Source organism: Sitophilus oryzae, unplaced genomic scaffold (genome assembly GCF_002938485.1).
Source record: "Sitophilus oryzae breed Bouriz unplaced genomic scaffold, Soryzae_2.0 scaffold_1576_pilon_pilon, whole genome shotgun sequence".
Lineage (NCBI taxonomy): Eukaryota > Metazoa > Arthropoda > Insecta > Coleoptera > Curculionidae > Sitophilus > Sitophilus oryzae.
The window spans coordinates 3024989-3038565 of NW_022146254.1; the positions used below are offsets into that span (position 1 = coordinate 3024989).

At 31.2% G+C, this 13577-nt stretch overlaps 1 protein-coding gene across 1 annotated transcript in view; it reads right to left on the reverse strand.

Annotated features, from left to right (window-relative positions):
- Positions 1 to 13005, reverse strand: part of LOC115879449 (ubiquitin carboxyl-terminal hydrolase 31) — an 89460-nt gene extending 76455 nt beyond the window's left edge. The window contains exons 1-2 of the mRNA XM_030896284.1: positions 12621 to 13005; positions 11981 to 12494 (exon numbers count right to left, since the gene is read on the reverse strand). Of these exons, the coding sequence (XP_030752144.1) occupies positions 11981 to 12494; positions 12621 to 12856 (750 nt within the window). The 5' untranslated portion in view covers positions 12857 to 13005. The remainder of the gene's footprint in view (positions 1 to 11980; positions 12495 to 12620) is intronic.
- Between the last annotated feature and the right edge of the window lie 572 nt (positions 13006 to 13577).

Here is a 13577-nt window from a genome sequence, read left to right on the forward strand (position 1 = left end):
TTCAGTGAAGTCATGGTAGGTTTTGGAAAAAAGTTGCTTTTCGCGTAATAGTATAAACGTCAAATTTTTATTACATCAACATTTTGATAGTCTTATCAGCGTTTTTTATCTTTTAATTGCTTTTTCAAAATGCCAACAACTTCAACTATTTCAAATAATAAAGGCATTTTGAAAAAGCAATTAAAAGATAAAAACGCTGATAAGACTATCAAAATGTCGATCTAATAATAATTTGACGTTTATACTATTACGTCAAAAGCAACTTTTTTCCAAAGCCTACCATGACTTCACTGAATCATTGTTTCTTGTTCACTGTTATTAATATCTTAATTATTAGATATTAATACCTCAAGTATTATGGTATTTTGGTATTTCGTCGATTTAAAAAAATAAACTAACTGTTTCTATCTTATTTTTTTGTTAGAATGGGCATAATTAAGAGGGCTACTGATACCGTGTTGGCAAAATAAGGTAATTAAGGACTTATTTTTTGGTATTTATTATAATTTTGCTAATATCTTCGGTTTGAAAGAAGATATCAAGATGCGGTTTTCGATGACTTTTTAAGCTTTTGCTATTCTTTACTATCAGCTAAAATTACATATACTATCGCATTTAATTTTTTTGAAAAAACGCGCAATGTTTGTTAAATTGTAAGACAACGCCCCCTAGCGTCTAGGTTCAAAAGCTTATTATTACTGTTTATATGGTACAATATAGAGTAAGAAACGCTCTTTTTAACGAGCCCTCGCTTGTTGGATTCCGATCATCCAGTCCAGAGTTCTTAATATTTAAATAAAAACAGATCTAATCTTCCCCCACCACTTTATTTTGGTAGATAGGGGAAAATGGCTCTAACAAAAAATATTGAAAATTTACTGAATATTATGAAGCTATTACTTATAGTACAGCTTATCTAGGCAGAACTGTGTAAAAACTCCATTTTCATATTTTTTGTTGCTGTTGCGCCCCCTAGCTAATTTCCAGCAATTTTTCATAGCCCCTTTAGTTATACATATTTTTTTCCTTAAACCCTACAGTTAATACTTTCCGAGAGCTATTCTTAGTGGGACACCCGGTACAAGGTATAATATAATTATTACACAAAATATTAGATACCTACTGCACTTCCTTATGATTTTTTATTATTATTGAATTAACTGTAATTGTAATTGTGGACTAATGATACCAATATGATAGTCCACACTAATTGTTAATAATATGATAGTCCACCACTAATGATAGTCCACAATTACAATTACAATTACAGTTACTCCACAATTACAATTACAATTACAGTTAATTAAATAACATACAATTAATTAAAAAGTGTAGCTTGTAAGAATTTCTGATTTTTTTTTGAAAAAATCATAAGGAAGTGATTATTAAATTATTGGAAGAAATTATTGAAAGAATATTGTTCGATATGTATATAAAGTAATCGCAAAAAAATTTCCAATGCACGTAATCAACTTTAAGTGACAAGCGATGGCGACAGCGCTGCCAGATTGTTATGGATTTGTGAGATTAACCTTAATGTAAAATTGGAAAACTTATTTATTTTTAAACTTATTATATAATTTTTTAAATATTATAATATAATTCATAATTCAGCACAAACAGTAGAAGTATTTAAATTTAAGGCACCAGCTACTCGCTGCAAATTAAAATAAGTAGAAATAACTTTGAAAGTGGTATAATATGCTTACCAATCAAATTTACTTTGCTGACTGCAGTCAAGGGTAAAGGCCGGTTCTCATATACGCTTTGCCGCGCTTCACTGTACTTGACTTGGCTTTGCGACAATGCGTCAATTTACCGAGATGAATTTACATATAAGCTTCAAAACCGGAGCGACGGAGCGTCAGTTCACGTGAAACCAGCAGTGTGGCTACGAAGACGACCTGAATTGAAATGTTTAGTATGAGCAGTTCTGACAGTTCTTCATCAGATCGAGCATTTGTTCTAGCACCAGTGTGTGATTACGAATAACGAAAAAAAAAAAGAAAACGCTGTAAATATTAGGTACATGATATTTTCCAAGCTAGACTGTCAGAAGTGGAATTTCACACGCTTTTTAAACGACCGATAGAAGACGCAAACAAATTTTATAAATATTTTAGAATGTCTCCAGGGAAATTTAATTTGTTATTGGGATTAGCAGCAGAGAAATCCACAAAACAAAATAGCAGATTCCGACCTTGTATAGGACCTCAAGAACGTTAAACACGCTTGATCGAGCAACGCTGCACTTCAAATGCGCGAAAGAAAGCCTACCGACAATTGGAGGCGTCAAGTCGGTTGAAGTCAAGCGAGGCGCAGCGTAAATGAGAACTGCTACGTAAGAAAACACAAAGACTTTTTAACGCGACATTTTGACGCTCGATGAAGTCAAGCGTAGTAAAGCACGATGAAGCGTATATGAGAACCGGCCTTAATAAAGGACCTTTATTGTCACCTTCACGTTCAAACTAGTTTATCAGGAAAGCTACAAGCTATTTGCTTCGACTATTTAAATCCTTCGGCATATTGTCAACACACAATTTTAAGAAAATTCTCGAAAATATAGTTTTTAAAAGAACTGTTTGTGCTTAAAAGTGCAATTTAAAAAAAAACTATGAAAATCGGCAAAAAATAAGAATTACTCCCAAAAATTGAAAAACACGATATTATACAAAATAATGACTGACATGATAATTGTCAAATAATAAACGACAACGTTGCTAATCACGGCCGCAATGTGACCAACATGGCGATAATAAAAATCGCTTTAAACTAATTTTTGCAGCTTTAATCTAAATAAAATACCTATCTGTTACAATCATTTGCTCTATAAAGTAAAATGAAAAGCTGCTTGGTAACTTAAATTATACAACAAAATTAAACATTTTTGTCAAAATTTAATTTAGTCAGGTTTATATGCTTTAGTGTAAATTTCGATATGATTGATGAGGTGCATCGGAAAATGTTTTGCGATTACCGTACGTCTTGAGTTAACCAATTCAGCATTTAAACGACAATTATATAGTCAATAGTGGTAAATGGAAAACCGTGTCAAAACGTTTGTAAATGTTATCGAACCAATTTCGCCAAACGTATGTCGCATTAGCGATATGCCTAGGTGTGTAGGTTATTAGACTAACTTCTAAATTGATATAGCACTGAACAGGAAATTGCATTACAGTATAGATGTTATTAGAGCGTTCTATTAGCGCTCTGCAACAGCTTTTAAATTAAAGATCGTATTTCATAGCGAAAGGAAATAGGGAGGTAATTAATGGAAATGGGCGTAGACTTCAATTTATAACTGAAGTAATAAAAATTAAAAGGTATGGGAACAGATCTTTTTAAATTTTTTTTTAAATTTACAGGTACATTAGTGTGTAATAGTGTTCATGCTTGGAATCACTAGAAGAGACAGAATACCAAATACATAATACCATAGGACAAAGAACTAAGATCAAAAACATATTGGAACAAATAACCAGAATGAAATGGAGATGGCCAGGTCATACATACTACATACATACTGCCATTACTCGCTGACGAGTATTTGACACGCGTCAGAAGATGGTCACACAAGGCATTTTCTTTCATGAGCTTTTCTGTGACTGAAAAGGCCGATACGTGATGTTATCTGTCTACCGCACTCCGGACATTCAAAAGTCTCATTGCTTTGTTGCCTCTTTACTTTTTAGTTGTCGCTGTTAACTGAGTTTACAATTATTCTTCTTCATTGCGTTCTATTGGGTGCTGCTTCTTCCCACTCATTCTGCATGTTAATCCCCTTTAAGTTTTTGTGGAAAATGTCCTTGTACCTTTTGAGTTGTCCACCCGGCATCCTCTTACCGTCTACAGGCTCACCGTAAAGCAGAGATTTTGGTTTGCGGTTTTCTTGCATTCTGCATACGTGACCAACCCATCTTAAACGGGATTTTGTAACCATAACTTCAATACTCTCGCAGTTAGCTTTCTCATAGTCCGATACGTTTGAGACATGATCGAACCATTTCATTCTTAAGAGTTGTCTAAGGTGTCTCTGTTGCAACTTGTTTAATGCGTTCATGTGTCGGCGGTACGGCACCCAAGTTTCGCTCTCATATAACATGGTGGGGATTATTATTGCTCGATACACTGTACATTTTTGTGTTCAAATCATTATTGTAGAATACCCTGTCTTTTAATTTCCAGAATGCTCTTGAGGCGCTGCTAATCCTGTGTTGAATTTCAGAGTCGATAATGGCCTTTTCCGAAATCAAACTGCCGAGATAATTGAATTCTGTTACATATTCCAACAGTTCTTCTCCGATTTTTATAGCATTGTTGTGATCTTCCGGGGGAGTGCACGTGATTTTAGTTTTGTCGATGTTTAGCTTAAGGCCTAAAGCCTTGTATGCCCAGGTATATGTGTTCAACATATCAGGGCAGGTCATATGGCTAGAATATCGAACGACAGGTGGACTACTGGAAAGGCGGCCACTAGAAGATAAACGGAATAGAAGTAGATTACCGGCACCGATGCGCTGCGCGCTGGAGCCATGGTATTAGACGAATCGTTGGAAATCGAATAATGACGGCCCAGAACCGCAAGACATGGAGGAACTTGGAAGGGGCCTCGGAAGAGGCTGATGGTCCAGCAGTATAGACAGTGACGGCTATGCTGCCTGATGACGAGAGTTGCCAGATTGTTATAGCTAAATTCCCACAAGGACAAAACATAGATGCATATCATTACACCCTTCCTATTCGAAATTCCACAAGAAACATAAACGAAGGTAGCTACTATACAGGGTGGTCCGAACTGTATTCCGGAAACTTTGGCACCATATTCACTCCTACTTGTAGAAGACCCCACCCACATATTTTTAACTGATTTGAAGACTAATAATTTTTCGTCAGTACCTGTATAAAACTATTGACTAAAAAAATATACATTTACGACGTTTTTTACGTTTTTTGTAAAAATCGCTGCGAGCAACCGTTCTCAAGATATTTAGAATGGAAATACTCAATACATGGCATTACTGACAAAAAATAAACATGTTGAGTAGATAGTTATTAGACTAAAATGATAAATTTGGGAACTTTTTATTTTTTTTTTAAATTAATCATAAATTTTTCTTCAAAAAAATTATCATAAAACAGCGTCTGTTGAACTTTTGGCACAAAAACATTTCAAATTTATGATTTCAGTCTAATAACTATTTAGTCAACATGTTTAATTTGTGTCAAAGATGACAGGTATTGATAATTTAGATTCCAATCTCGAGAACCAGTACTTGTAGCGAATTTTACCAAGAGACCTTTTTTACGTAAAAAACGTCGTAAATATATATTTTTTTACTTAGAAGTTTTATATAGGTACGTACGAAAAGTTATTACTCTTCAAACCAGTGAACTTTATAACATTTGATTGAGACTTTCCGGGATAGTATAACAAAATTCCGGGATCCGGAACAACTTGTCTAAATCCCGGATTTCCCCGGAAATCCCGAATATCTGTCAACCCTAGAGTGTAAAAAGTAAAAATTGCAAAAATGCATAGATACTTAGGTGGTCCCAAAAAGTGAATATAAAATAAAAACCGAAAATGACTGTATTATTCTCGCATAAATTTGCTGTACTTGAGAATGTTATAAAATGTAAAAACCTTATAATTTTTTGTCTACTTGCTGATTTTAATTTGTTATGGAATAGCACAAAAAAACAGTTCGGGCCACCTTAATAATATAACGATGTAAATTTAACAAGAATTTATTTTGAAATTACCGAGGAAATCATAGACAGACACTTCAGTATTATATTTATATGTATAAATTAATCATTAGACAATATCCGAAAGAATAAATCACTTTCAACTAAGAAATACTTAAGGCTAATGGATATAGTATGAAGTATATGATAATTGGTGCAATTACATTCAATTAAATATGGTTTGTGGAACACTGTCCAGAATCCGCAAACTAAATAGATAGTTGAAAACATGAAACATTCCCAAATACCTTATTAATTATATGAATAGATACTACAATTATAACCAATACAAGTAATAACTGTTTTAAAACCATTTATTTCCGTTATAACAAAACAATTTGGTAGTTTTAAACTTTTATTTTCTATAACCAAATTTAATTCTGTAAAATTTGCTATAACACTACAACAAGTTTTCTATTACAAAAAAATTTTTTTTGGGCTGATAATTACGGAAAATAGCTAAAAAATGATATCTCTGAAAATCCTCCATTTTTTGAAAAAATGTGGGGGTACGTATAAAGTCAAATTATGAACAACCTTCCCCTATAAACAGCTTTTCTCCAAACCATTTATTGAAAATCCTTAACTAATTCCTACATAAAATTTTATAGCTAAATAAAATGGTCAAAATACCCAAATTGGCTAAAATAATTATCAATTTTAATTTGCAGATTCAAAAAATAATTGAAGCAATTACACCTAGTTATGGAATATAAATACAAAACCATAAAATATTTAATAGCTAATATATTTTTTGCTATATTCTACATAGACACACACATTGCCCTTAATTTTGTTTTAATACGATTAGCAATTTAATTCAAAAGGAGAATTCCTCATTCAAAAATTTGTGTGATTTTCCGTAGCCCGATCTTTCAATTATTTTCTTTTATATGGTATATATGGTCTATTTTTTAATGGGAAATTTTGAGAAGTAGCAATTTTTAAGAGAGATGAGATGAACTTAGAATTAATTTTAAAAGTACATATTTGTATTTTAGATGTTTTAATAATATGAATTAGTTGAACTTAATAATCATCTTTAAGTAATGTGGTTAAGTAAATGGTTATCGAACTCAAACTATGGGGTGTGAAAATTAAATTGAAAGTTTTACACGTGCCAATTTAAAAAAAGTTAACGATGTTTCTATTTTGTTTATGCTAATTCTCTTACATGTAGTTTTTTGCGAAGAAATATTTCATTTATTTTTTAAAGTAAATGCCAGTAAAAGTAAATATTATTTTTAAATAGTAATATAAAGTACCTAATATAAATAATTTTGATTTCTAATTTTTTATTTATATTTTCCTTCCATTACACTGCGTGCTTAGAAAATTAATAAATGTTTATATTTCATGATTTTAAAGTTTGATGTTAATATAACAAATTAGTTCTGCAATTATTATTATTTAATAAACCAACATTGCCAAAAAATTTAAAGACTATATTATTTTTAAATAGGATCTAATATAAATAATTGTGACATCTAATTTGTTGTCTTAGGAGAATTTATTACTCAAATAACAAGCAGAAATTAAGGTCAAGGTAAAATTGTGTTTTTTTCTAATTAGATCACCAGACCCTAATTAAGATTATTAAAAAATTGTACAGAAAAATCAGATCAAAGTATGTATAAGCCAATACCTCCAATTGATTAATTATTGATTATATTGTTAGTCAATTAGTGGATGACAAACAACGAGAGTTAAAATCGCCTTAAAAACTCATTCTGAGAATTCTATTTATAAAACAATGATTGGTTGAAAGCAAAATGTTAAATAGGACCAACAATAAAATGAAAATTTTGACTTACAATATCCCAAGTAACTAAATATAACAGAAAAATAGTGAAACTCACGAATATTATGAAAAATTAAATGCCGCCTCATATTTTGAATTTTGTTTTTTACAATCCAATTGAAAAAAAACGGCGTCAGAGATGGTTTTGGAATAAAGATCGCTGTCATTTTATATGTAAAATTATTACGGGAATATCGTCGATCGTCATTTCCCAGCCGTTTTTTCGATAATACGATACATTCAGTGTTATTATTGACATTAGATATTATTATTCCATATTATGCACCTATTAGGGCATAACCGGAATTTCCTTGTTTGTTTTTTTTATCTAACTAAATCTATATAGATTAAAATGTTTGAAATACCGCATGATCGAAAAAAAAACGTTGTCCTGGAAACGTTCCGTTTGCTTGGAAATGAACATCACTGACATTTCCCATATAATTTTACATGTGTTTTACATATAAAAAATGACAGCGATCTTCATTTCATAACCATCCCTGACGCCTTTTTTTTCGATCATTCGCCTCGGTTGATTATACGAAAACGGAAACATGTAGAAACAAAAAATTTTATGGGTATATGTAGAGAGGCAATGTGCATAATTTAAAATTATTTTCAAATGTACAGGGTGTGTCAGAACTAAGATCCATACCAAAGTTATATTTTTTCTTACGGAACACCCAGTATTTTATTTCAATTTTGGATATATTTAAAGATATTTAAATATGCATGTTACAATAAAAAAGTTTGTCAATACCCTGTATATTACTTTTCAGAGTTAATTCATGTGCTGACTTTGAAGCTAGAGAAATAAACTTTACTAAAAAATTGTATAGGGGTATCACAAATTGCTGGTCTATTGTGAATGTTTATTTTTCATAAACTTTATTATTTCAAATGCAACTCCCCGTATTTTTTAAAATTAGTCAAAGCAGATTTAGATGCTTTTTCAAACTACATTAAGGTTTCCCATACCTATTTAGCTCAGATTTTGAATAAAAAGCGATCTTTTAATAAAATGGCAATCAAGATGGCTGGTGTCGCCATGGCAATTTGCTAGTGACAGTTAGTAGCTATTTTCAAAATCGACATTAGTGTATGGACTTTATTGAAATTTGTAACAGTTTGCTTTTATTTAATTTACCTACAAAGTTAAATAAGTAAGTATTTATTATTTTATCAAGAAAAATAAAGAAGTAGTTCTTTGCTTTATATTTCGATGACTCATAGATATATTGGATTTTCTATAAAAGAGCCAATTAAGCCAAATTCATTTTCTTCAATTCCAACGACCGGTTTCTGCCTAATAGGTTTATCATATTTACCACACTATCAGCTCTGTGAAATATAAAAAGTAGTTTTACAAAGGAACTCTTGTCAAGAAAATTCCTGTTTGGATATCTTTGAGCATAAACCCTTCAGGCCAACAAGCAATTGTTATCACAAAATAAAATCACTAGTAACATATCCATTCCTTCCGCCAGCAGATAGTGCTTCATTTTTCTTGATAAAATAATAAATACTTACTTATTAACCTTATTGTAGGTAAATTAATAAAAATAACATGTTATAAATTTAAATAAAGTCCATAAACTAATGTCGATTTTGAAAATAGCTACTAAGTGTCACTGGGAAATTCCCATGGCGACATCAGCCATCTTGAATCTTGATTAGAATGTTATTGAAAAATCGCTTTTTATTCAAAATCTGAGCCAGATAGGTATAGGAAACCCTAATATAGTTTGAAAGAGCATTTAAATCTGCTTAGATTTATTTAAAAAATACATAGTGTTGCATTTGAAAAAACGAAGATTTTTATGTAAAATACATATTTAAAATAGACCAGCAATTTTTGATACCCCTGTATACATTTAAGGAAGCAATCAAATATTTTAGTAAAGTTTATTTCTCTGGCTTAAAAGTCAGCACATGAATTAATTCTGAAAAGTAATGTACAAGGTGTTGACAAACTTTTTTATTATAGCATGCACATTTAAATATCTTTAATTATCTGAAAAACCAAAGCTTTTAAACATATTAAACCCTTATAATAAATGCCTTATTTTTTGTCCAAGAATCCAAAAATGAAACAAAATACCGGTGTTCCATAAGAAAAAATATAACTTTGGTATGGATCTTAGTTCTGAAACACCCTGTATATTTCAAAATAATTTTAAATTGTGCACATTGCCTCCCCACATATACCCATAAAATATTTTGTTTCTATATCTGTCCGTTTTCGTATAATCAACAGAGGCGAATGAGATGCGCCACCCTGTATATTATATTTTTAAAGAATTTTAATCTTCTAACAATACATTTTGACTACTGAAATTTAAGTTTACTTAAATACCCTAATTTTATTTCAACGATATATATGTAAGTTTTTATTTTAGCAATATTCCGGTACAAAAATTTTAAACGATCACACCTTGTATAAGTATATGCATTCTACCCACATCTATTTTCCTAATAAGCTTATGAAATCATTCCAGTTACGTACGACGTTGATATAAACCAACATTTTGGAAGATTATTAAGTAGTTCTAATTTGTATAACATAAACCTTTATCCTACCGTATCAATTAGGTAAACAAAGAATTTTCAGGCCAATTACCTTACCAGTAGATATTTCATAAAATGTGTTATAGTTTTGAAACAATTGGGCATACAGGGTGTTTCAAAAAACATGTGCCATCTCTCGTAGAGACATTCCTCATGTAAAAATAAGATCCTGCTTTGTTTCGGATCTACAGGGGGTTAAATTCTTCAGTTTTTTTCGATTTATTATCAATTTCTTACAAGTGCTATTCACCAGGGACGTACATAAGGGTTACCAGTGGAATATTTTTGTAAAAACTGTGCGTCACTGACTTTTTTCTTTTCTTAGCAAAATTATATGTAAACTGTTTAATGCCGATTAAAAGCTGTCTCTTAATATTTTGTCGATTTTAGTCTCCTTGATGAGATACACCTAATTAATATTAAAAAATTGGCGCCGGGAAGCACGTATAGCCGCCCATACTAAAATATGTTAATATAAAGTTGGTAGGCAGTTCTTTTAGTTTCAAAGTAAAGGAATTCTTCCAATTTTGGTCCGCGGTTATTTCCCCTATCCGCCACCTGGGGTCGCGTGTCGCGTCCGATGGGAGTTCTCCACAGGGATTTTCTCAAAAACGGACTACGGAAACACGGAATATCTCAAAACTGGGACTTTGACTGATTTTGATGTTATTACAAATTTTGTTGCAAATATTATTCCTAATCTTAAATTGAAAACCGCGTTTAGATAGCTACTGTAATTTTGGAGTTTTTTTAAAATTTTTAACCCTCTCCCATACATTAAAAAAATACAACTTTGATATTTTTTATTTATTTGGTTTGTATCTTGTAAAAATATTTTTAAATTGTAGCTCTAATAGTCCGTCAACGAACCCAAAATTTACAGTTTGTAAAAATCTAATCGTTTAGGTACAATACCACAACAATACTCCGTGTGATGGCACATGTTTTTTGAAACACCCTGTATAAAATAAGAATAAAAAAAGGAAAAAATTGTTTTTTATGTTACAATTACACATACATGACTACATACCGTATGATCCAAAAATCGGCGTCGAGATGGCTTTGAAATGATGATCCCATATAATTTTACATTAGAAATAAAATGACAGGAGTCTTCATTTCCAAGCCTCCTCTAACGCCGTTTCTTTTTGGATCATATTGTACTTCAAAGCTACAAATCTGACAGAGTATCTGCAAAATACAGTTTTCTTAAATTGATTTAAGTAAGTATAGATATATTCTTTTTTTTATCCACCACTACTTATTGAATATTGAAACAGTTAGGTTATCTATAGTTATCTACATCTATACATTCCTAATAAAATAAATAAAACCATTTTTAATGGATATGTGTCCCTATACTTATTAATGCATCTGAATAATAGAGCAAATATTGATTTAAACATGAGTTTAAATACAACAAAATAAAATAAATGATTTTTTATTATTTAGATTTAGGGTTGTACCTTAGATTAACAATAAGATTGTACCATAGATGGTTGTATAAAAAAGTAGTAGGTACTGTTTAATTTATGACCTTATCTAATCATATGAATTTTATCTAATTAATTCTAAGATTCAATGCATCGCTGTCAAGGTGGTAAAATTTATGTTTTTCAAGGTCCCTGTCTGGTTCGGTAATAAATGTTGTGAATTTTGAAGAGGATGTTACAACCTTGATTCATTAGAGCAAATCCAGTTTTAAAATAACAATTTGTCAGTTTATTTCAGGATTAAAATCTCCATAACAAAACGTAATTATGAATATTATAGAACTGATAAAACATAACTCATAATCACATATAATTGAAAAATCAAAAACAATCAATCAATATATTAACTAGTTGTATGACTTACCTTAATACTCTTATATTTTTTCTTAGATGCAGTGTTCAAGTCTTCATGGACCTTATCCAATAACCACTGTAGAAATTCTAATGCATCGTGCTGTTGATTTCCTTTATATTGGGAACCGTGTCTTTCCACAACTTGCTTAAAATTTGTGCTTAATTCGGGACTATATTGGCAAGCCCACAATGCTTTTAATAACAATGCCAACTGTTCTGTTACTTCACCTTTAGTACCAAATTTTTTGGAATTTAATTTGTTACGTTTAGATAAATCAATTTTATATTTGTCTAATACAAAATATTCAGCCAACACATCTGTATGAGATATGCACTGGAGCACTGCATTTATAAAACACGTATTCCCGTGATTTTTTAAGCCCGTTACACCTGGAGTATCATCAGGGCCCCACGTTTGAAAACCCACTGGTGGTACTCGATTATTTTCAAGATTTTGATTTATCCCTGGGACACCACTAATATGCTGAGCAATTTTATTAATAAACTTTCTTATGGAGGGACGCCTGTAAAGAAAATAAGGTATAATTAGAATACTTATTACAGTGACTTAAAATAATCCTTAAAAGGAAGAAACATTTTCTCAATCATACTTGTTTACCATCAGTGTAAATGGTAACAAGGTTGCTTACCTAAAAACTTTCTTATTGGTTTTATCAGCATCCCCGTTCACAATTTTAATATCGGATTCGTTTTCGTTCGCTTTTGGCCTTCTTTTTGACATCCTGCTCGAATTAAAAGGATTTCTAGGTAACGTAAAAGACCTTTTAAGAGAAGAGTGTTCCTGAACACCGTTTTCAAGAGTCATTTCGTTGCAATTTAATAATTCTCCAGCCGAGCTCGATTTCCCGTAAGATAGATCGCACATAATCACGTTTTAAATCATTTTTCCGACTTCATTTATTCCGATTTAGTTTAGAAACACTAACTTTTCTGCTAACAGATACACTCAATTGTCATCTTTGAACGCCATTTGTCAAATTAGATTATTTGTCATCATGTCATACGATTTCAATAGCGAATTCATTTAAAAGTTGCGTCACAAAATGTGTATGTTCTGTCTTTGTCGAGAAATAGGAAATTTAGGTGTATTGAACAAAGTAACAGATATTCAAAAAAATAATCTATTTTTATTATTAAACTTCATAAAAAATTCAAATTAAATTGAGAATGTTCCTTTTTTACTTGCTTTATTTTTTTATATTCTTTAAGATTTTATTTATTGCTTTTAAAAAATACCAAATTTAAAATAATAACTAGAGGAAATTATAGATTACTTTATGGGATTCTAGTTTCGATTCACCGTCATTCACCACTAGATAACGCCAGCGTAGCATTAGCCACAGAAAAAACCTTGTCCAACCTTGTCTAAGGGTACAGCCACACTATCCTAAAAACGGCGTATCGGCGTAACGGCGTAATGACCTTGAATAGATTTCCAGTAATTCTATTGGCTGAAACATTCATCTGTCAGAAATTTTATCTGTCAAATTTATCTGTCAAAAATTTCAGCCAATAGAATTACTGGAAATAGATTCAAGGTCGTTACGCCGTTACGCCGATACGCCGTTTTTAGGATAGTGTGGTTG